Source organism: Chrysemys picta, chromosome 10, assembly GCF_011386835.1.
Source record: "Chrysemys picta bellii isolate R12L10 chromosome 10, ASM1138683v2, whole genome shotgun sequence".
NCBI lineage: Eukaryota > Metazoa > Chordata > Testudines > Emydidae > Chrysemys > Chrysemys picta.
The window spans coordinates 45,240,824-45,266,739 of record NC_088800.1 but is presented as its reverse complement, the minus strand read 5'-3'; the positions used below and the strand labels follow the sequence as shown (position 1 = coordinate 45,266,739).

At 41.5% G+C, this 25,916-nt stretch overlaps 1 protein-coding gene across 14 annotated transcripts in view; it reads right to left on the bottom strand.

Moving 5' to 3' along the window:
* The window catches only part of NEO1 (neogenin 1), a 564,730-nt gene that overhangs the window by 216,180 nt on the left and 322,634 nt on the right, over window positions 1-25,916 (bottom strand). For all 14 annotated transcript variants that reach the window (XM_065558583.1, XM_065558591.1, XM_065558584.1 and 11 more), the window contains one exon: window positions 16,511-16,647. In XM_065558583.1, the coding sequence (XP_065414655.1) occupies window positions 16,511-16,647 (137 nt within the window). The remainder of the gene's footprint in view (window positions 1-16,510; window positions 16,648-25,916) is intronic.

Below are 25,916 nucleotides of genomic sequence, written 5' to 3'. Positions count from 1 at the left end.
AGGGACTTCTCACCTAGAAGGAAGGCATTTTAATGAGTTTCACAATTCACACATTATTTCTTGTGAGTCTTCAGCATATGCATTTTAAAAATTAATACTGAATCTTTGATTTGGGCTTTTATTTTTAATTGAAATTCCAAGTGTCATATCTCTTCACAGGCAAGTAATAAAATCTACAGTATATCTCCATCTTGTGATCATATCTGCTGTCTCCTTCAGCACTTAACACACATTAAAAAGCATCCTGGAAGTTTCAATCAGTGTGATCACCTGACTGGTCTAACATCTATTTCTTTATGGAAAAGGTATATCATTTGCAATAGCATGTCCAACTGTGACAGCCAGTGCCTTGTTGTAATATAGTACAATGCCCAATATTAATTGTTCTTGCTATATAAGTCATGGAAAGTCTCATATTGTGTTCCATATGTTATATGTGAGAAACAATTTCTTCCAAGAAATCTAAAAGGAAAATATAAATTAATTAAGCAGACATAGTCCAACTTTTTCTAAAATACAAAGGGGGCAATCATGTCAATTCATATAGATATAGAAAGTAGTCAATATTAAAGAGATTATCTCCTCATTGCACGAAAGTGACAACTTTAGAAAGATTGCCACGGCAATTAAGTCATTGCAAAAAAAAATTCCTACCTACCTACCATTCATTCAGCTCCACTGGTGGCAGAAACATTGGGAGCACTAATGCAGATATAGTTCCCGCAGCCACCAGCAATTTTGTCACCTGTTGTCTAATCCTCGGCCCCGAGTCACAAACCCATTCCAGAGCGCTCCACAACGATGTGTTCGGGCCAGAGCCTTGGTGGTTTGGTTGCTGGACGAAGTGCGGATTCCATGAGCAGCTGCTTCAAATGGAAATCCCGCTCCTAGGTTTAAAAGCCCTGCAGATTTTGCAGCACTTGGTCTGCTTTACCTCCCCCAGACACTTCAGGCAAGTGTAATGGGGGTCACTATTTGGCATGGGCTTGTGGCATGCGCTGCAAGACTTAAAGCCTTGGGCTCGCAGCATGCCCTGGGTACCAAGAAGGGGTGGGGGATAGGGAATGATCACGCCCACAAACACCTATATTAACTATAACTATAACTGTACTAACAACTAACATCTACAAAACAAGAAAACAAGAAGAAGAACTAGACTAGGTAACTATGCTAAGGGAGCACTTGCAAAGCAAGCGAGTCACAGTTCCAACAGCCGTTACAGACAGTAAGAAGGAATTGAAGGGGGAGTCGGGTCAGCATGGTCATATATTGAGCGCCATGAAGGCGCCACTCCAGGGGACTCCCCAGCCAATCTGACGGGAGCTGCTAAAGGAAAAAGTTTCTGATGACCATGCACGCGGCACGCACACACCTAATTGGAATCGACTTGAACAAGCACTCGAAGAAGAAACATTTTTACATCACTGTAATCAAAAAAAGTCACTTCCTTCTATGATTTCCTTAAACTTTTCAGGAGAAAGGACTCATATATCCAGACTGGTAGATAAGTTTTATTTTAACATTATCTCCCCCCCCCCCCCCCCCGAGATCCTATGAAACCCTGGTGATACTAGGAAAGCAGAATACTTTCTCCTAAATATGAGAGATTACCTTTATTATTTCATACCTAGTGCATTATTTTCTGTATCTGCTATTGAAGTAAAGATTATCACCAGGGCACAACATATAGCTCAATTAGAAACAGCAATCAATATAGAAGACATAGACAGTATGAGAAAGGCTTTAGCAATTTGCAATGGTGGCTCAAATTTCTTCCCTAGCATAGTTTCCAATAATAGTGAAAGCTTAATGCAAAAATCCATGCCATCTAGATCTACAGGCAGACCTATTATTCTGATGTTACAGGATTTAATTTGATTTTCAAATATTTCTAGTTTCCTGTGAAGTAGACATTATCTCTTATTGATATACCTACCAGAGATTTAGAGTTGTCAAATGCAGTTTCTAAGTGATTGGTTTTATCATCTAACTGCTTAACTCTTACAAGAATGCTATGAAGCCCAGCTTAGAAAAGAAATGAATCAAAATGAGCTTGTAAATCATAGACACCTGACAAAATTGGCTGTGGAAGACAAAGAAATGAAACGGATGGGAGACACCATCTGCCACATGGTCAGCACATAAGGCCATTGTAGCAAAAGGAGACCAGTAATGATGAGGCTACAAGCGAATCCATCGGTGTTAGGTACAATAAGATTAGAAACTATGTATTTCTCAATATAGTATGCATCTTCAAACACCTCAAAAATAGCATTTTGAATTACTGAAGGAAAAACAGAAATATAAAGTATGCTAGTGTTAGCATTCAGCCCAATTTATTATAAGAATACTTAAATGAGGGAAAATATGGCTGCTCAAAGTGGACTCTGATGTTTCCTTATGACCCTCAAAAGTATCACACTTGTAAAGTTAAATAAGTATCTGCAAACCTGAGACTGGTGTGATTATAGTTCATTTATACAACTCCTAGCAAGTAGATTGTTTTGAAGCTTCTACATATATGGCATTCAGTACAAACAGCAAAAAATTAAACAGGCAGCTCAAAAATTAGTTGGAAATTTTAAAATTTCCACTTTCCCCAACATTAGCATTAACAGGATTTAAAAAACAAACAAACAAACAAACACAATACGGAGTCAAGAGACATGCTAAAGGGATTTTTTCAAGCACTGGTCTGTCTCATCAGCATCAGGAACAGAGCCATGGAAAGGAGTCACAGCCTCCCATTCACCTTGCTTCCTACGTCAAGTTTCTACTTCTTAGGAGAACTGTTTGTTCCAAGCCCTTTTTCTAGCTAACAATATTATTTGTCTAAACTGTTTTTCAAACTATTTTGTCAAATCTTGTGGATCATAGGTCTCTTTTCTTTAGAAAAATGGTAGAAATTAAATCTATAATTTCAAACGGAAAAATACTATAAATATTAACAAAAGTACAATCTTAACAGTATAATCAATGACGTTGGATGCCAGGGGTCACAGAGAAGTGAAGTGACTCACCCAAGGTAACACAGAGGTCAGTCATTTGAGAGCCAAGAACACAAACCAGGTCCCAGTCCAGTGCCCAATCTACTGGAGCCCCCCTGCCTTTGATGGGGCAAAGAATCCGTTTTGTTCTTGTATAATAATTTGGTTAATAAATTTACATCTACAGTTAACCTTCTAAAATTTTTGCCCAATGGAGATCACTCTTATTATTCCACCAGTAAAAACTAGCTAAATTAAAAATAAAGTTGACTGGCTATGAAGTTTATGGAGCATTTCTTAAAAAATAAGATCTCTAATACCTGTTTTAACGAATACGTCAACACTACAAATTTCCTTTCATTTTGTCATTCAATTCCACTAGTTGTAGGAACGCTGGGAGCACTATCAGTTTCTCCATGTTAGATTGTTTTGAGTGTGACAGTAGAGTGATCAGGTCTGGGCACAATACAAAAAATAAAGTTTCAGTCATCAGGACAACTGATTATTAATCAAGCACATTTCTGCAATATAGCAATAATATGGTAGAGATCTTTTTCAAACTTGATTTGAGTGTTGTGATTTCCAATATAATTTATACCAGGGATCGGCAATCTTTGGTCCGCGGCCCGCCAGGGGCCGGTTTGTTTACCTGCCGCGTCCTCAGGTGCGGCCGATCGTGGATCCCACTGGCCGCGGTTCACCGTCCCAGGCCAACGGGGGCTGCAGGAAGCAGCGTGGGGCGAGGCTGTGCTGGCCGCTGCTTCCCGCAGCCCCCATTGGCCTGGAGCAGTGAACCGCGGCCAGTGGGAGCTACGATCGGCCCAACCTGCGGACGCGGCAGGTAAATGAACCGGCCTGGCCCGCCAGGGTGCTTACCCTGGTGGGCCGCGTGCCAAAGGTCGCCAATTCCTGATATATACATGTATTGGCTAGATAATATATTGCCTTTATTTATATATCTTATTGATTAGTAATTCAGATCATAAAATGCACAGAAAGTGCAAAAATATGATTTTCCTCTGCTTTACACACCAGGAAAAATCTACAGGAATACATTCTTCTTAGAGGTACTGATTACTGTAAGTATGGAGAAGGTACACTAAAAATATTCTAGATTTCTCCTTTCAGAGCGCACCAATTCCCCCGAAATATATTTTTCCTGAGACTGCTTGATTTTTCTGTACTATTTATTCTGATAGAATATGGCAGGTGATCTAATTACTATCACATAGTATCTCAACTCTATCACCCTTAAGAGACACCTTAAATAAAATGTTCCCTTTAAACTGATTTTCTGATTTTAATATATCAGTATGACATTCAATGTATGGTATTTAATATACAATATCGATACTGAATGCTTTCCTAGAACACTCAAAGGCTAATTCCTGTAACACTAGAAATCTATGGGAAAAAATATGAAAAATAAGACAATACTGTGAAAGTAGCAAGCTTAATTCTTGCCACATACATATGAAATCTACAGTATTTCATTGCTTAAGTGAAAGGACTTCCAATGCACGCTAATCAATTCTATAATTTACTCTAGGGAAATGAAAATGGAAAAATTGTTTTATTATTTGTGGCTCAGTATAAGCTGCAGTAAATATTTCAATAGAAAGGGGAAACTCCCTTTAAACTCATTATCTACACGATAAGTACCAAGGCAGACGACAGGAAGCTCTAGCAGCAGTCTAACTCACGTCACAGTATTTGCAGAAATCCTAGGGGATCCGGATACAACAATAAATTTAAAATGATTCCCAGATGAAGAATGAACTTGTAACCTTGTCAGCATCTAACTGCCACCATGGCTCTTCCTGATGTAAGTTTATAAATTGAATAGAAGTCAGCAGACTGAATTTGAAATACATTTACTACTTGTTTCCCCAGCATTTCTTTCACCACCAGCACCACCACCTCTTTTACCTAGCGGAAATCCGACAGATTCTTTCCTTTGCTGGTTGAGATCAAAACAGTTTTCCCAGTACCCACAACCTACTATAATATTGCTAAAATAAACCTGATACATAACACCACTCCTCCTGTTGACAGGAAAGGGAAAAAACAACATAGAATCATAGAATATTAGGGTTAGAAGAGATCTCAGGAGATCATCTAGTCCAATCCCCTGCTCAAAGCAAGACCAACACCAACTAAATCATCCCAGCCAAGGTTTTGTCAAGCCAGGCCTTAAAAACCTCTAAGGATGGAGTTCCACCACCTCCCTAGGTAATCCATTCCAGTGCTTCACCATCTTCCTAGTGAAATAGTGTTCCCTAATATCCAACTTAGACCTCCACGCTGCAACTTGAGACCATTGCTTCTTGTTCTGTCATCTGCCACCACAGAGAACAGCCTAGCTCCATCCACTATGGAACCCCCCTTCAGGTAGTTGAAGGTTGCTATCAAATCCCCCCTCACTCTTCTCTTCTGCAGACTAAATAACTCCAGTTCCCTCAGCCCCTCCTCGTAATCCATGTGCCCCAGGCCCCAATCATTTTTGTTGCCCTCTGCTGGACTCTCTCCAATTTGTCCACAACCCTTCTGTAGTGGGGGGACCAAAACTGGACGCAATACTCCAGGTGTGGCCTCACCAGTGTCGAATAGAGGGGAATAATCACTTTCCTTGATCTGTTGGCAATGTTCCTACTAATACAGCCTAATATGCCGTTGGCCTTCTTGGCAACGAGGGCACACTGCTGATTCATATCCAGCTTCTCATCCATTGTAATCTCCAGGTCCTTTTCTGCAGAACTGCTGCTTAGCCAGTCAGTCCCCAGCCTGTAGCAGTGTATGGGATTCTTCCTTCCTAAGTGTAGGACTGTGCACTTCTCCTTGTTGAACCTCATCAGATTTCTTTTGGCCCAATCCTCCAATTTGTCTAGGTCACTCTGGACCCTCTCTGGACCCTCCAGCGTATCTACCTCTCCCCCCAGATTAGCGTAATCTGTGAACTTGCTAAGGGTGCAATTAATTCCATCATCCAGATCATTAATAAAGATGTTCAACAAAACCAGCCCCAGGCCCGACCCCTGGGGCACTCCGCTTGATACTGGCTGCCAACTAGACATCGAGCCGTTGATCACTACCCATTGAGCCCGACAATCTAGCCAGCTTTCTATCCACCTTATAGTCCATTCATCCAATCCATACTTTTTTTAAATTGCTGGCAAGAATACTGTGGGAGACCGTATCAAAAGCTTTGCTAAAGACAAGATATATCACATCCACCGCTTTCCCCATATCCACAGAGCCAGTTATCTCATCATAGAAGGCAAACATCCATGTAGCTAACAGAAATTTGACTTTGTACCAAATCCTTTCAAACACTGAACTATATCCTTCTTCACTGGGAACAGAGAAAGTTCAATGGAGTCCACTGTAAGACTCAGCTGTGTAGCTAAAGAAGAGTTCAGAGTTCTACTTTTCCTGGGATCTTCTTATGCTCACTGCCACATACAAAATGCCAAAGACATGTGTGAATCAAGGATTTGTGCATAAACATGGCTTTGGGTGTGTGTGAAACCTAAAATGTGTATATGAATCTGTGTGCATTTGCTGATGAATGATCTTCTAGTTTCTCTTAAGGTTTTATTTTTTTCCTTGTGGCACTGGATATTTCCTCTTGTTTAAAGATTTCCACCTAAAACATACCATTGATGTTAAATTCATTGTTTTGGTTAATATTACATATGGTCCTTACTGTTTAATGACCAGGTATTACCATCTTGAAACATACAAATATTTAAAAGAATATAGTGTGTACACTGAGGTAGACTTAATCCAATGCAGCTGTTACAAACAGTGTTACTAAAGTCTTGTCTACACTGCAAATACCTTGCTGGTATAGCTATACAAGCAGAGTCCCCTACTATGGATGCAGCTGATGCCAACATTTTTTTTTGATGGCATTTCACCACCACTTTCCTGAATGACATTACAGCTATGCCAACAAAAGCACTCTTATTAAAATATCTGGGGTTTTTTGGCCAGCATGCTTATATTGGCTAGGGGGTGTGGTTTTTTGCCATCCCTGACCTACATAACTATGCTGACAAAACTGCAAATCTAGCCTAACTGAAAACTCTATGACCTCTCCTGCTTTTCTTCTCATACACCCAGGACATATAAACAGCTTGCTACTTCTTCCACAAACACACATTTAAAATTTGAACGTTCTCTGAAAAACACTTGTCAGTGCCATAATCGATTACTGTAACTTTCTTCTCTGGCATCCCAGTGCCTACACTGCCTGCCTTGAGCATATGCAAAATGAAGATGCTGGAATTATCTTCCTCACTTATCAGATCAAATCATGCTTCTTTTGTAATCTTTCTATTGGCTCCCTACTATCCATTGCCTGAAGCTTAAAATTCATTATTTTGTCTTCATGGCCCTAACTCCTGGTTATATCTATGATCTAGTCTGTTATCACACCCTCCATCCCCTCCACTCAACTATCAATGCACAGTTTTGACTCCTCTCATTCCTGTCCTCATGCCTTTAACCACACCACCTGCTACTTGTGGAATGTTCTTCTGATCCCTACTTCCCAAACCACCACTTTCCCAGCTTTTCAATTCCCTCCAAAAAAGATTAACTTCTTTTGCAATATCCATGTTAACCCTACCCAAACGTTAAAGAAAAACTCTCCTCAGCATTCTTCCTTCAAGACTTTGAGTGCATCCCATCTTCTGTATTTTTAAAAAAGTGTAGAATTTTCAGGGTAGGCCTGCCTTCATTTTGTGTCCTCTACAGTGTAAGATATCATCAGTTTTTAACAAATGAATGGTCATGAGTAGGACTAGATTAGGCAATATTATTTTATAGCTCTAATAATTCTCTTGATTTTACACCCACAATTTAACAGGTTCAACCTACTGGTTTTGGTAACTTACCAGCAACTGCCTCAAAATTCCTACGGGGCTGCACCTACTGCCACTGTACTTTGGGGGAGCTCTCAGTTAAGAGTCTCTGAGAAGAGCCGTCCCCTTCAATAGCCCTAACATTGTGAAACAATGCCTTTTTACCCAAACCTGGTAATACAGGTCTACAATAACTCAGTGAATTATCAGCATGACATATTAATGGAAAAAACTGAGAACATGTTTTAATTAGTACAGTCTGTAGTTAAATATTTCAATAATAAAAGAAACAGCAAAATAACAATAGCGTACTAAGAAAGAAACTGGTTCAGATGAAGCACAAGGGAATTAAGTACCCAAAACTTGATTTCTTGTATGAATCTCTATTGATTTAATTCTCTAAGAAGAATAATGACATAAGAGGGTTGATTGGAATCAGAGGATCATTAGGTGGGAAAAGCTGAGAATTTTTCTAGAGAATAATGATACAATAATCAAATTACAGTCACTCCAACCAATCAACAGTTCTTTGCCAAATTACAGTAATAGAGAAATGCAATTAGTCTCCATACAGTGACTTAAGATGGAGAGAAGTACATGTAAAGGACAGAGGTTTAGAGCCTATAAAAAAACAACACACAACTTTCCTAAATTATTCAGTATCACCCACAAGAGGAAGTTCATCATCATCACTCCCATAACCGCATTGGTCGTTGGGGCACCATCATTGATGAGCAATCGACCAATTGTCTCCACCCCTGATGATTGTGTGTCAGTGCTTCAGTCTCTGCGAAATCCATTCCTGTCCACTCTTTTATGTTGTCAATCCATCTCTTCTTCTGTCTACCTCTTCTTCTCTTCCCTTGTACTGTCCCTTGGAGGATGATCTTGGATAGGCCAGATGATCTTGTTACATGGCCGTAACACTTCAGCTTACGCTTCTTCATGGTCGTCAGGAGGTCTTCATATGACCCAGTACATTGGGTGATGATGATGTCATTAGTGACGTGGTCGAAGTAGGAAATGCCCAGGATTTTATGAAAGTATCTCATCTCTACTATCTGTATTTTCCATTCAAGTTCTGCCATAAGGGTCCATGTCTCGCACGCATACAGAAAAATGGAGATGATCAATGCGTGCAGCAGTTTAAGTTTGGATTCCAGGGAGATGTTCTTATTCCTCCAAATTGGCTTTAGCTTTGTCACTGCTGCTGCTGTTTGCGCAGTTCTTCCCCGAATTTCTGCCTTGGATCCTTCATCATTGATGATTAACCCCAAATACTTGAACTGTTTCACTGTCTCCAGCTCTTGTCCACTGACAGTGATATGCTGATCCCATCACGTTTGTTTGTCATCAGCTTGGTTTTCTCTGCACTAATTTCCATGCCATGTTTTGCAGAGGCTTCATCCAATCATTTCACAAAGTTGGCAAGCTCATCTTCGCTGTCTGTCAGACCATCAATGTCATCAGGAAACCAAAGATTTGAGATTGTTCACCCCCAATGCTGATTGTGCATATGTGATCTTCGAGGGCATCAGTCATTATATGCTCCAAGTAGATGTTGAACAGTGTGGGCGAAAGAAGGCAGCCTTGCTGGATTCCAACAGTGGTGCGAAACCACTCTCCTATTGTGCTATTGACGAGAACTGCACTGCTGGCCTTGGCATACAGTTGTTTAACGGTAAGAATAAGCTTATGACCAACATCGGACTTCTTCATGATTGCCCAGAGAGCTTCATGCCATACTCCATCAAATGCCTTCTTGAAGTCAACAAAGACATGGTAGATGTCCTGCTGGTGTTGTAAGTACTTCTCACATAGAACACGAAGGTTGAAAATCTGTTCTATGGTACTTCTTCCAGCACGAAAGCCAGCCTGTTCTTCAGCAATGATATTTTCTGCTTGTGGCTTCAATTTGTTCAATATGACTTTCAACATCACTTTGCTGGGATGGATAATTAAGCTTATGGTCCGGTAATTTTGACACAATTGCAGGCAGTGGACGTTGAGGGAATGGAAGGCACTGTCAGGGTGAGAGGTGTGGAGTCTGGGATACAAAGCCAAAAGGCGAATGCACTGATTCAGGTGGAATTCTGACACCACCTTTGGTAGGAATTTCAGATGCAGGTGCAAGGAAACTATCTTTGTGGAAGATCATGTAAGGTGGGGTCAGCCATCATGGCCACCAGTTCGCTGACTTGTTGCGCCAAGGTAATGGCCACCAAGAAGAGTACTTTCATGGAGAGGTAGGAGAGGGACCAAGTGGTGAGGGGCTCAAAGGCAGTTTTGTGAGGACAGAGAGAATGAGGTTAAGATCCCATGGAGGTGACAGGTTTTGTATCAGCAGGAAGGTATTGAGCAAACCTTTTAGAAAGTGGATGGTGGTAGGGTGCGAGAACATGGAAAAGTTGACCATCAAGGGGTAAAGGCACTGAGCAAGTACACCCGGATGGAGCTGAGGACGAGGCCCGAGGTTTTGAGCTTGAGGAGGTAATTGAAGCTGATGGGTGTGGAGATCAATTGCATTGGGTGTCGATGCTGGTGCACCCATGAGGTGAAGCGCTTCTACTTGGCCCGGTAGCAGGCCCTGGTGGAGGACCTTCTACTTTGTGTAAGGATATGTTGGACCGGGGTGGAGAATGTCATGGCTATTCCTGAGTCCCAGCCAAAAAACAAGCTGTGAGGTGGACAGGACCAGGACTGGGATGTCAAAGCTGGACCTGGTCTTGTGTGAGGAGATCTGGGCTGGCACAGAGGCAGATCAGAGTGTGAACAGAGAGGTGGAAGTCTGTGAACCAATACTGACAGGGGCAGAATGGGGCTGTCAGTATCACCTTAGTTCAGTCTCTGCAAATCTTGTGGAAGACTTGTGGGAGGAGGGGAAGGGGGGAGAAAGGTATAGAGCAGATCGCCCCTCCGGGGGGAGAGAGAGGCATCCCCCTGAAAGTCGTCTCCCATAGCTCCTCTGGAGCAATCAAGGGGCAGTTTGTGTTTCTCGTTGGTTGCAAAAGGTTCCCAAAGGGGGGGGGTACCCCACCTGTGGAAGACGTAAAGGAGAATGGTGTTGTGTAGTTCCCACTTGTGGTTCATGTGAACAGACCTGCTGAGTGTGTCTGCCAGTGAGTTTTGGGTGCCTGGGAAGTACGTGGGCCTGGAGTGTAACGTGGCGTTTGAGGCACCAGTTCCACAATCAGATGGATTTGGTAAAGAGGGAAGAAGAGTAGGAGCTGACTTGTTTATTGATATAAACCATTGCTCCAATATTGTTGGAGAGCAGCTGAATGTGGTGGGACCAAATGAGGGGAAGGAAGGCCCGACACATGAAATGGACTGCTCTCAACTCCAGGATGTCGATATGCAGCCTGGCTTCCCATGGACTCCAGATCCCTTGGGCTGTGCGGTGGTCCGCTTGTGGGATAAGGAGGTGTAAAGGGGGTATGCCCTTGGAAAGGTTGGCCCACCACATGAAGGAGACCAGGACCATCTGGGGAAGGAGGACTCTGTGGTCTGTAGATGGAGAGGAGTAACAGCTGAAGGCAACACATGTGGAGGCAAGCGTGGGGCGTGACAGAGGTGCAGGCTGCCATATGTCCACAGAGGAAGAGACAGTGGCAGATGGTGGTGCAGGGGTTGCGGCATAAGTGCACAATTGTAGAAGTGAGCATGGAGAAGCGATCTGCCGGGAGGAAGGCTCGTGCAGCGACGGAATCCAATCAGGTGCCAATAAAGTGGATGACCTGGTTAGGTATGAAGACCAACTTCTCCTCATTGATACAAATGCCCAAAGAGATGAGGAGGGCACAAGGAACTATGATGGCAGTGATGAAGACTTGTTGGGAGAGCACCGTGAAGAGCCAGTCATCCAGGTAAGGAAACATGGAGAAGCAGACGCATTGTATGTGGGTGGCGACAATGGCAAAGACTTTGGTGAAGACACGGGGAGCTGTCGCAATACCAAAGAGGAGGACTTGAAATTAGTAGTGAACTGGAGGAACTTGCACTGGGCAGGGTGAATATCCATGTGGAAATAGGCATCATTCAGGTCAATAGCCGCAAACCAGGCTCCATGAGGGAAGGAGGGAATAATCAACGCTAGCACACCATGCAGAACTTGGATTTCTGGAAAAATCTGTTGACTACTCAAAGGTCCAGAATGGGTCGCCGTCCCCTGCCCTTCTTTGGGATGAAGTACTATGGGGAGTAAAAGCCCCTGTCCCAGTAGCAAAGCAGGACAGGCTCTATGACACCCTTGAGGAGAAGAGCACCAGCTTCCTATTGCAGGAGGGATTGATGAGTGGAGTCCCCATGGAGGGACCAGGGTGGGCAATGAGGCAGGAACTCTATGGAGTACCCTGATGGATGATCTCCAGTACTCAACTGTCCATGGCGATCTTGCCCCGATTGTGGGCGAATGGAGCAAGTTGGCCCCCAAAGATGACATGGGGTGCTGCAGGTGGGAGTAGGAGCCGTTCCTGACCAACACATTAAAACTGTTGTTTGCACTGCTGTTGGACAAAGAATGTCAACCCCGAAACTGGAGGGAAAGCTACTGTAACTGAACATACTGAATGAACTAACTAATGACTATCAACTAGGAACAACTATTCAGACAATTATATACAGAAAGGTACTAGAAAAATCACTAGTTTAACAGAGCCAAGAGCGTGGAGGGACAAAGGGGTTCCAACTCCAGCCATGTGGTGGTAAGAGGGAACCGGAGCAGCGTCAACCCACACAGCCTATTACAGCCTCAGCTGCAAGGGAGACACATGGCACATGTGCGGGTCAACGGGCACTGCTACGAAAACCTTTTGGCTCCGGCACATGGCACGCATGCACACCCATGTCTGGAATTCATATAGGGACCATCACTCGAAGAAAAATAGTTTTTCTCTAATGCTTTGATACTAGAAGTCAGATGTTCTTGTTGCTAATTCTATAGCAACTGATTGGCATAAAAGGACTAACTTTCAAAAAAATATTAAAGTTTTGACACAACCAAACAAATGAATGTCAGAAGTAAAGCCAACATCATTGTAGATCTGTCTGATTATGCTTGGTTGTTTCAGTGTCACACATTAACACTGATCTCAGATTCTTTTAATACCCAAATGGCCAGACACAATGGGACAAGTTAAGGATGCAGTGTCAATCTTAACTTTGATTTTCTTTGCTTTCTTTAGTTTGTCTCATAGCTTTGATTTTATTTCCACTTCTACATAAAAAAGTTTGAGTCCCCTTGACGATCCTGTAAAATACATAATCAGCTTCTTAACCATCTAAACACACAACACACAGGGTCTCACATAATCCACCTTGCATAGATATGTATCAGCCTGCATATAAATACACAGAAAAAAAGGCACACCAGTCTCCCCAAGTTTCTTCTCCCTGCCCTGGAGTCAAGATCAATAGATGGCATTTGCAGCATACGCTGAAGGTCAACAGATTCTCATGATTTTGGATCAAATGGAAGTAATTCCAAAGAGAAGCAGCTCTCAAAAAGAATAACTTCTCAACAAAACCCTTTACTTTTAAACCAAGCAGGCTCCAGCTTAAATGCCCGATAACTACCATAACAGCATTTTATGAGGCGAGAAGCATGCTCTCAGACAGGAAGTTCCCAGACCAGTTAGGACTTCACAGGTCAATACCAATATATTTTATTCCATCTAGAAACTAACAAGCAACTAGTGCAGATTGAGCACTGGTAATTTGCTCCCAGTAGAATACTCCCTCCAACCAGTAGGCAGCCAAATTTTTGCACCTTCTTAATATGCAATCCCATAAAGAATATTGTCCAATAATCTTCAGGTGAGCAATTTTCCTTTGTTAATTTAACATTAAGATTACAGGGAGGAAATAGACAATATGAAATCTGATATTCTGTGACCTAATATTTCACAACAAATTATGTAAATTTTAAGAGGAGGCTTTTAACATGTATTTTATAACCCAATATCCCAGAGGTAAGCACTCTTGAAAGGTAACTTTCTGAACCATTTAACACTATATCATGGCTTGCTTTGTTGTGTTCGTTGTTTTTTTTTTTTTTTTTAAATATATCTACCAGTATATAAATTCAATGGTTAAAAATAGACCACTAGCCAATTTTCCCCATCTGCTCATTTTCCTTTTCCAGAGCTGGTATGCCAGGACAATACACTTGGGTATAGTTCCACCCTGCCAGAAAACGGAGACAGCATACAAAGATTTTTTGGCAATATCAGACTTTGGGACGTGCTAGTGCTTCAGTTGAGACTCCTAAAGCTTCCTAACAACCATAGATAAATATGCCTTGAACCCTGAACTAGATTTTAACTACCATAAATACAAGACTCTACTAATTTGAATAGAGAGGGAACCTGAACCAGCATAGAAGGTTGGAAGTAGCCTGGAAGGCACCTCTCCACATCTAAATGACCTCATCTGAAGAGAGCAGATTTCCATGAAATAGAAGAAGAGTACTGTGTAGCTCGAAAGCTTGGCACTTTCACCAACAGAAGTTGGTCCAATAAAAGATATTACCTCACCCACCTTGCTACTTTATGAAAATTTAAGACAGAGTTCAATGAATATACATTTGAGGGACACTTCTGTCACAGAAAGTTGTGCTTATTACTCTGGACTCCCTAAAGCAGTATACTGACTCTGTGTGCTTGGCTTTATGTACATGTATATTACCATATACACCCGTTCATAAGCCAAATATTTTTGGTAAAAAAATAATGCATCAAAGAGCGGGGGTCGGCTTATAAACGGGTCTACACCAAAATTTGATGATTTTAAACTCAAGGGAATCATTGAATTGAATATCTAATATATTGTCATTTTGTTTACCTGGAGTGTCTGCAGGCACGGAGCCCCTCAGCTCCCTGTGGATACATGACACATGTGCGGGTCAACGGGCACTGCTATGAAAAGCTTTTAGCTCCGGCACATGCCACACCGTTCCCAGTCAATGGGAGCTGAGGGGCTCCATGCCTGCAGACACTCCAAGTAAACAAAAAATCCCGCGCCTCCAGTGGCTTACCCTGACGGCCGGGAGCCAAAGTTTGCCAACCCCTGAAATATAGGGTCGGCTTATAAAAGGGTCATAGAATCATAGAATATCAGGGTTGGAAGGGACCTCAGGAGATCATCTAGTCCAAACCCCTGCTCAAAGCAGGACCAATTCCCAACTAAATCATCCCAGCCAGGGCTTTGTCAAGCCTGACCTTAAAAACTTTAAAAACAGTTTTTGCTATTTTTACCTAGCCATCTTGGGGGGTCGGCTTATAAACGAACGGACTAATGAATGAGTATATACAGTAAGTTTCAGCTTCAGTATTTCTCTCCTTCTAGACAATTTAAAGTGTATTTATGTCTATTTCCAGTCTTAATTATGTCAGCACTAATTAATGGGATCAAAAATCTTAGCATCTGCAAACAGTAAAATGAATTGTAAATGTATTGATTTCCTAAAGGGAAAAAAGTAATTAGTCCAGATTCCAACTATGCAGAATTAGCTTTGGTTTGGTTTGTAAAGCAAAACACTCTGTTGCAGAGTCACTTTCCTTTCTTAGGAGGACAAACTAATAAAAGGTAATACCATTAGAGACAAATGTTGTCTATAGAAATGAATTGTCTTTAAAACAGGACTGTTGTTCTCATTTATTATGAAACATGAAAAGCTCTAATATTATGACATAGTTACTATTATAAGATTGGCTAATACTACCATTAAAACATAATGAAATGCAACCTCTGCAGAACAATGTTGTGGGTTTTTTTAAAATTGTTTTTATAAAAGCAGCCGTCATTACTGTGCAACCCACTGTAAATAAATCAGTCATGCTCTATGACAAGATGCAGTATATATGCACCAATCAGGCATTTGGGGGCATTTCTATATATTGCAGTAGAACAAAGTTCCAATTAAAAATTCATACCTGAGATCCCTTGCGAGACATGGCAAGGATTAAGAGGTGCCAACATTTCACCTAACTTTCTGTGCCCTCTAGAGAACTTACCTTATTTGTATACTTCTTTGCAAAGTTTACATAACTGAAAGTGTGTCTTTAAATATATGTCTCAATGTTATTTCTATTAAAAAAAATAGCATTCATGAGCAACCTTACATGTAAATGGTACGCACACAAAAGAAGAGGAAATAAGGTGAATAAATTTATTTCAGTTTTATATTTTTCCAGTGGGTTACTCTAAGACAGTAACATCTTTACGGATTATGAAAAATACCTGTGACAGTGTCCTTGTCAGGTAAGACCTAGAAGGTAATAAAGGTAGGTCAACTTTCAGTCCTAATAACCTAGAGACTGTTCCCTTTAGGAAAGTTTACAGTGCCAAACGTTTAATATTGTCGTAATCATCTGATGTGTGCAACTGTCTTCAATGTGGTTAATACATATGTATAAAAATTTAATTCCTCATTTGAGCGTTTATGAAATCATGAACAATACAAAGAGTACAAAACAGCATAAGTATAATCATGTGACATTTCTAGGAAACCAACTGAGGTTGTTGGTTTTGGTTTTATTGTAGAAAGAACAAAAAACTGAATCCCTTTTGAAGTCAATGAAGATGGAAGAACAAACTCCATAATATATTCACATACGTGGAGATCAGTTCTTTCTCAAAACTAAACATTCGACATACCTTGAACTGCAAGTTCTGCTTGAGCTTCAATTGTCTCATTCCCATTATCCACAATGCAGGCATATGTCCCAGCATCATCTTCTGTGATATCACTGATCTCCAGGCTCCCTCCCGCCAGTAACAGAAATTTTTCAGAGCTGTGTAAGACAGGACATACAGGTAATATAGCAAACAAACTAATCTGTATGTAGTACTGATAGAAAGAAATATGGAAGGTCTCCAAATGAAACTTCTAAATACACTGAAAAATAGCTGATTACATCACTTCTGAGGTTGGATTCTTTAATGGTATATTAACATAGAGGGATGGTGTGTTTTTAACTAGACTCATTACTTAAATATAAGCTTAAATTGAACAATATACATCCCACACAATATTAATGCATTTTTTGCACTTTCAAGCTTCAAATCTTATGAGTTAAATGCAATTCAAGTTATTTTAAAATACTGTAATTAAAATTCATGAAAGATGTAAGTATTCGATCACTGCCTTCAAAGGATGATTTTCCCAGCACTAAAACCACTCCAGCAATAGCTGGAAAGTGGTTAACTCAAGTATATTAAAAGCCAAGCTTAGCATCAACGTAAGAAATAAATGGTTGTAAATACTCTGTGTAATTGCGTTTTTGTAAAGAAGGCAGCCATTTGAGTTGTATACAAGAGCTCCAAAATAAAACCTGTTCTACCAGGGCTTCCTACACTAAAACTAAACTTACAGATCTAAAACAGTGGGAAGACTAAACTTACAAACTCTCCCCCATATGAACATTCAGGGCTGACTTTTGTCTTTTTTGGAAAAAATTACCTATCTTCAGATTTTATTATGTAAGCCATGTGAGTGCTTTTTCATGAACAAAACCAACAAAGAACAATAATTCTAGCCTCCCTCCTTAGGTACCCTCCCATTATATCCTGCTTTCTTGTGTGCTGTTCCTTATATTTAGAAGAATCTTCCGACACTACTCAGTTTTTGCAAAATTTAATTTTAAACAACTGTACACAATACAAGTACACATACATCACTAAAAGTAAAACTGAGAAACAAACAACAAAAGCCTGGTTGACTGGATAAATTCCAAACCATCCCAATGGGAAATAGAAGTATATCAGCTGCCTCTTCTGGAACTGCAGAGCCATATTTTTCTGATAAAATAGTCTTTGACATAGATTAATATAGTAAAATCTGTGTTCACTGGTCTATAGTTATTAATTAGTAATCAATTAGACCAATCCGATCTTTCTGAGTTTGACCAAGTCAAAAGTCCAAAACTAAAAATACTTTTGTGTACGTTCTAGCCTGTATAATTACACTTTTTTCCTTTATAATTTTATTAAAAGGCAAGTGGACAAAATACAATACTCAACCTACGTACTTCCTCTGTTAAAACATTTTAAATTAGGATTATATCATTGGAAGAGATATGCTAACATGATTACAAGGGTAATTTGTTATTAGACAGAGGCCTTTGGAGCTTTCTTCTATCTTATGTCCAACACAGAGAACAGAAGGACATTTAATTTTTCCCAAGACTGTTCTATCCAGATAATTTACAGGTCTGTACTCCAATTTGTGAACCAACTTTTCTGTTGGATGTGCTGGTTTAAAAAAATTAAAAAATAAAGAACATCTTTCAAATTATGTGAAAGGAATAGTTCCGTATGGATACAAATTAGGAACCAGACTGAGAACAAATGTCCAGGAAGACTTGAAGACAAGACTCTTCTATGGACAATGATTCCAGCTGGATAACCCAAAAAAAATCTGAGGTAAAAGTAATTATGAAGATGATATATAAGGGAAAACAACACTTCAGAGAGCATTAAAAGGTTTTATTTGGTTTTTAAAAAGAGTTTAGGAAATTAGGTTGAGAGTCCATGTTCCAGGAAGGCCATACTGGGAGTCCTAGTATCATGACTGCCTTGGTGCTTGTGCAAGTGAACAGCACAGCTAGCTGGTTCTACACTAGCTGGGAGGAAGACAGCAGAAACTGTTACCTGCAAGTCCTCTCTCTCGCTCTCTCAAATAAAATAAAATAAAATAAAATCAAGGACAGAAGATTTGGAGTGGGTCTAGGTTGTTGCATAGTCTGCAGCAATAAAACATGGTCCTCCAAAGGTCCACCTGAATGTGAAGGGACATTGCTGAAGATGAACAGTTATCCACCACTCTGTATTTGTGCATTTAATTTTACTTTTATCTTTGTTGAATTTCATTTTGTTGTCTATAGCTCAGTTCTTCAATTTATGAAGATCCCTCTGAATTTTAGCTTTATCTTCCAAAGTGTTTGCAACATGTCTCCCCCCCCCCCCCTCGATTTGTGTTATCTGGAGCAATGGTCTCAAGTTGCAGTGTGGGAGGTCTAGGCTGGATATTAGGAAAAACTATATTTAACTAGGAGGGTGGCGAAGCTCTGGAATGGGTTACCTAGGGAGGTGGTGGAATCTCCATCCTTAGAGGTTTTTCAGGCCCAGCTTGACAAAGCCCTGGCTGGGATGATTTAGTTGGGGTTGGACTAAATGACCTCCTGAGGTCTCTTCCAATCCTAATCTATGATTCTGTGATCTGCACAAAGATGAGAATCTTTGCCTTTTGGTGTTGATGCTTCATGTCCTTGTCTCTTCTGCTTGTTAGCAGCTGCCACTACCAAGGAGCCTGGGGCAGGATGAGAACACAATTGTTCACATCCCTTAGAGGGGATATAATACCTCCTCTCTCCGCTTATTTTGCTTCAGGAGGCAAGGAGGAGTGTGTCTGCCAGGATGCCTTAACTGCATAATAGCTTTGCAGAGTCACTCTTGTAGGGGCCGCCGATACCAGAACATCCACCAACCTTTCAACACAACTCCTCTGACTGAATATCCAGAACAGAGGATACCTTTCTTAATAGATTTTGATGACCCTGTGGTCCTCTGGTGGTGGCGAATCGCTTGCTACCTCAACAGCCTGACCTGGTGATGAGGAAGAAGATGCAACAGGATTCTGAGGTGGTGCTGTATTGGAGAAGACAGCAGAGTGACTTCTGGCTGCTCAATACCAATCTCGGTATCGGGAACTGGAGAATAATGTCACAGTTGTAGTGCCGCATGGGAGTGACCTTGAGGACAGTGAATGAGAATTGTGGGGAGATCCTATCAGGAGAAGGGGTGTCCCACAGAGTCCAGAATGTCCACTGACATGGGCATGGGACCCATCCTTGCCCTGGCCATTGCCCCTTGGGAGGAACCCAGTGCTGTGATTGCTGCATGACCCATGCTCTCCAAGTCTCTGATGAAGCATAGGCTTTCCCTCTTGATTGGGACACAGATAAACATACCTCCAAGTCTGAAACCTCTGAAAATGGAGGAGCAAAAGTAATTGGATCTGGGGATAGGAAGCTTGAGCCCGGGGACAGTGGTAATGGGGATATCATCGGAGGCTTTCCTCTCAACTGCACTGGCTTTTGTGGAAGTTTGGGAGATAACGGTACCCCGTTCCTGACATGGTGAAGTAGGAGACCCACAGGTACAGGTACCTACTGTAAGCCTTCCATTACCTTCCATTCCAGGGATATTGCCACCGAGAGTCTAAGCAGGTGCCTTGTGGCTGCACACACCTCTGGAGTAGTTGAAAGTGGCAACGACTGATGACCCTGCTACAAGGATCTTTCAGTGGACAGCCTCAACGGACCGGGCACAGGTTCCAGAGAGCAATCCCTTCTTCTTAGGGAATGTCTGCTTTAGAGAGTATCTCTCCCTCGAATGTCTTGCAGAGTCTCTGCCTCTACCCGGCTTCAGTACTGACAAATTTAGACTTCGACTCATAGACTTTAAGGTCAGAAGGGACCATCGTGATGATCTAGCACATTACAGGCCACAGAACCTCACCCGCTCCTGAGCGTGCTACTGAACCTGAGGAGGGACTGTGCCTTTTCTTTGGCACTGGTGAAAGGGACCAAAAGCCACAGACATCTCCTGTGGGGCATTCCATACTGAAGCTGGTGTGTTTGGGGCATTTTCCATATGTGACAACTCCAATGGATGTCAAAGTGCTGCCTCCATAAGTAAACACTTGAGCCTCACCACTCTATCCTTCTTTGAGCAGGGCTTAAGTCCTTTACAAATTTGATACTTGTCATTGATGTGGGATTCTCCCAAACATTTCAGACATGCTGGGTGTGGGCTACTGACTGGCATAGGCTTCCTGCAAGACTGGCAGACCTTAAACCTCAGTGAGTGAGGCATCATTCCTGTACCAATCCTCTCACTGAATGATAAAAATTAGTCAAAAAGGACCTAAAACTAAAACCTACCACTATAAACTAGCTAAACTAACTTTAACTAACTAACTAACTTCTAACAATAAAAGGGAATATATACACCTCTACCCCGATATAACGCTGTCCTCAGGAGCCAAAAAATCTTACCGCGTTATAGGTGAAACCGCGTTATATTGAACTTGCTTTGATCCGCCGGAGCGCGCAGGCCCGCCTCCCTGGAGCACTGGTTTACCGTGTTATATCCGAATTCGTGTTATATCAGGGTAGAGGTGTTTATATATATATATAGTGGCAGAGCTCCGACCTTGTCCCCGTGGGACCCACGCTTCCAGGCGGTTTATACTAGCCTCAGAGGCTCACTGCGACCCTCCACATAGCCCTTCTCTCTCAAGGGCCAGAGTACAGTCTACTGAGCCCTTTTCATCATAAGCCAGCAAGGAGGTTGGTGAGAGAACTCCCACAGTCTCTGTTGTCCCTATGGGCTTATTCATGAACAGTTGAGCCTTCTGTCCTGACAGGGGCCTGTCTTCCTCTCCCAGGAGATGTTTCTGTAGTGGCGGGTTGGGGGGAACCCGGGCCCGCCCTCTACTCCGGGTTCCGGCGCAGGGACCCTAATAGCAGCAGCTGTTGGCAGCCGACCTTTCACTGCCAGAGTTGTTACATTTCCCTGGGCCACTTCCCCACAGCTCCCCCACTTCCCTCTCTTAATGCCTTCTTCACCCTTACCTTAGGGCTCCCTTTCCAGTGGCTTGAGGGTGTCTTCATTACCCAGCCCTTCAGCCGCACTTCCTCTTCCCTGGGTCTCCTCAGTCTGACTGGAGTGAGCCCTTTTATAGTATCAGAGGGGCCTTAATTAGAGTCAGATGTTCACATTAGCTTAACAGCCTCACCTTACTCTTTGCAGGTTAACTGGAGTCAGGTGTTCTCATTAGACTAATGGCTTCAACTGACTCTTTGCAGGCTAATTGGAGTCATGTGTCCACCCTAGCCTGGAGCAGCCCCTGCTCTGGTGAGTCAGGAAACAGAAAACTGCTTATCCAGTGGCCAATATATCTGCCTTCTACTACTCTGCTGTACCCCACTGGCCTGGGTCTATCACAATATATATATAAAAGTGAGGGAAGCACTTGTCACAACAAGTCTGAAATTACTCCAACCACTGCCTCTGGCGGTAAGAAGGAACTGAGGGAGGTCAGGGTGGCTCTTCTTTCTTATACCTGCATGATAGCTGGGCGTGTTTGGGCTGCCCTGATAGGTACTGATGAGGGAAGAAGTTCTCCAATTGCTATGCACAGGGTGTACACATACCTACAGTGGAACAGACATAGGCAAGCATTCAAAGAACACACTTTTAAACTGAATTGGGGGGGGGGGGGGGAGAGAGTTGTGCAGGTATACGAAAACCCCCAAACTCCACAAGACTTGTGATAAAATCATGAGAGTTGGCAACACTGCTATCAACAGCTCAGAATTCAGTAAACGCAAAACCATTTTATATCAAAACACTCAAAGGCACTTCTCAGTGAGAGCTATATGATGCCCTATTCACCTTTCTATCTACACCCATTTTGATCGTAGAGCTGTTAAAAATGGTCAGAAACATTATTATATTTTATAATACGTATTTTGCTCCTACTCTCCTTGTATTCTAAAATAGATTAACTAGTTTTACTCATATTTTGCAATAAAATTCATCTTTGGGGAGAAGCCAAAAATGAAAATTTCAGCCTGACAAGTAGAACTTTCAGAATGCTGTTAAGTAGTACCACTGCTTAAATGTAGTAGATACTACCATTCCTGCCAATAATATTGATTCACTTTTCTAGCTGGACTTCTTACTGCATACTGTGTTTGGCTGAAAGAATAAATTAAAGTCTGAAAAACAAGTTATATTCTTAGATCAAAACAAAACAAAAAGATTATATGGGGATGCCTTTTCTACAAGTTAGATTTGAACAGCAGTTCTGTGCTGCAGCAGCAGCACACCTTTTTCTATTCTGACTTTTGAAATAGGCATTTCATCATGAATCATTTAAACTCCCAATCAACAGATCTTTCTGGGTGCGTGGTGTGTGCTCAACACAAAAATACCCTTCATGTGAAAAATACCCCCTTCTTTTCCTCAATATCCCATTTCTCTTATTTTTCTTTACTGAAACTGCTTTGGCTCGAGTTAGCTTTCTGAGAGATTAAAATATGAAATATAAAGCAAGCACTGGTTTGGTTCGTAGATATGCCAAAAGGTACATTACCACATTAAACAGCAAGACTGCTTGCAGTTATATATGTGGTTGCCATTCTGAAACTCAAACTCACACTGATGGAAAGGGACGAAAAATGTTTAAAAAAAAATACAGAAAAAAATTACCCCAGTTCATGATACACAATACCATGTTTTTATTGAATAGAACCTTGCTAGAAGAATGCATTTTCTGGATGCTGAATTTAAATATCACATTTCCATAGTTGAACAAACATAGGAAAAGCTGGTAGCAATCCTTACATTTAGTTAGCCCAATACTTTCCGCTATAAAGTATGCTTGTAATCTTTTCTACAGACGCTATAACAGCTATATTATTTGCAAAAGGACTTTAAAATCCTGCAGAGAGAAAGCCCACAGGGTAGAAAAGTATCTTTACTTTGTCCCCTGAACTTGCATTTGGGTTTAGCTAAATTATAAATTGTTAAAAATTGCCATTTTCTCTCACTTGTGTTCCTCAAGAGAATTTTGGCAGCATGCCAACATAATAACAGAATGTGAATATCCTGGATTGCTGGGCCCCATGCAGCCACCAAAGCAGCAGCAGAGCCACCTCCAAACACTATGCTGGAAACATGTGGGCACTGTTAGAGCAGTTGCAGTAGTGGTAAAGGGGGAGAGATTTGAATGAACTACTCAACCTTGGACCTAGCATAGAGCACCAGAAACGCCTTTAGCATAAAAAACTTCTCCTGATGCCAGCTAATATAGTTAATTCTGTAGTTCAAGAGGTAAAGGTTTGTGCTGCAAGTGCTTGAAGTTCCAGGACTCAAAACTCTGCTGCTGCTGCTTATTTATTTGAAGAAGGGCATTACAGTTGTATAATACAATTTGTCTTTATCATTTTTCTTTTAAAAATCTCTAGAAAATTACATACAAAAACGATGTTAGAAAGGTCATTTAAAGTTTAGTTTGCAAAGTCAAACACTTGGAAGTTAGGAAAAGCTACATTGTGCATACACATAACAAAACAGTTTTTAATTACAAGACCACGTTCTATTTTTCCTCAGGACCTCTGCCTCGTAAACAGGTTGGACATACAAGGAGGCAGGATTAAGTTTCTATGGGCAACTGGATTTAAGAGGCCATTATTGTTTATAAAAAGGTATTTTGGCATGGTGCACAAAATGAATAGTCCATTCCTTTGACAACTGAGAAAGACTCCTCTGTAACTTCAGTGTGCTGAGGAGTTTGGCTATAATCTTTCTAATAGCTAATATTTTGCTAGATAATCATTTACAAGGGATTATTCATTGCCTTTTGGCATGTGACATGGTTAATCAGTTACATTTCTTTAAAAGATCTGTTTAATTAAGCACTTACTCTTGAAAGGGCAGCTTTCAGTTAACTATAATTTACAGTATTGCATTTCCTTTCATCCATTTCTCACACAAAGCACCAATGCTTCCTCCTACCTCTCTCTAGCTATGACAGATCACGTAGCTAAACATAAGAGTACAAGCTTTAAAATAGGGTTTCTCAACCTATGGATCATGACCGAAAATTAGCTCACCGGAATGTGTCAAAGGGTCTCAGGGTTGGCTGGGCTCAGTTGCAACCTGGTGCATGGGGTCACAGTGGTGCTCAGGTTTGGCACAGCCATCCCTCCATCATGACGACAGGGGGTTGGGTGGGCCAAATCTGAGTGAGTAGCACTGTGACCCCATGCACCAGGTTGCAATGCCACTCAAAAACAATTACCCCGGAAATCAAAATGCCCAAAGTGGGATGCTGAGCCCAATCAGCCCCCCCTGAGACAGAAGCCAAGAGGAAGTGGGCTGTGTCATGTTCTCCAGTAAGTACTGCTCCCCTGATATACTCCCCACCCCTCACAGCTGCCCAACATCCCATCTTCCACACCCTATCTTGCGTTCCAGCCTAGACTCCCTAATGTACTTCTCCCCCACAGCCAGGCAACTCCCGTTCTGTCAAACTACCCATCCAAGCCTCTAACCCCCAAATCTTCTCCCACGAGAACCCAGCCCCTTCTGTCCCTCAACTTCTTCCCCCCAGAACTGCAAATCCCCTCCACCCCTTTTATCCTCTGCCCTCATGGACCAGGGAAAGGAGAGCTGGTCTTCTAAAAGCATGACTTGCATCACTCATTGCTGAATCTATGAGGCAGTGTTGCACGTCACTTCTTGCAGACAGTGATTGGTAAATCTCATGGCAATGTCACTACATGTTGGGGTAACAAATGTGCTTGGAGTCTTACTCTTGTATGAGTTAGCCAGGATTTTTAAAATAATATTTCAGTGGAGGTTTTGAAAGGAATTAGTTTGGCAAATATTTTATCATGGGGAGCTAATTTCACAATTTCCTATGTGCATCGCATAGCTTTGCTTCAAATAATAATTCAATGAAATTGTTTAAACCTGCAAAGACTGACACCATTAAAATTTACTCATGCTGGAATATGACATATTTCATTACTTTAAATCCTGTTGAAATCTTTGACAAACATTCCATCAAACCAACTACATCCACTACATCTGGCACATATTATAAATATTCTTTCCAGAAGGCGCAGTCCACTGAATTGCTAAGAATATGCTTTCTTAGAATTATAGATTCTAACTGAACATATAGCTTGAGAGGACAATTTCTTTAACTCTATAAAAAGCACAGGAGTACTTGTGGCACCTTAGAGACTAACAAATTTAATAGAGCATAAGCTTTCATGGGCTACAGCCCACTTCTTTGGATGCATAGAATGGAACATATATTGAGGAGATATATATACACACATACAGAGAGCATGAACAGGTGGGAGTTGTCTTACCAACTCTGAGAGGCCAATTAAATAAGAGAAAAAAACTTTTGAAGTGATAATCAAGATAGCCCAGTACAGACAGTTTGATAAGAAGTGTGAAAATACTTACAAGGGGA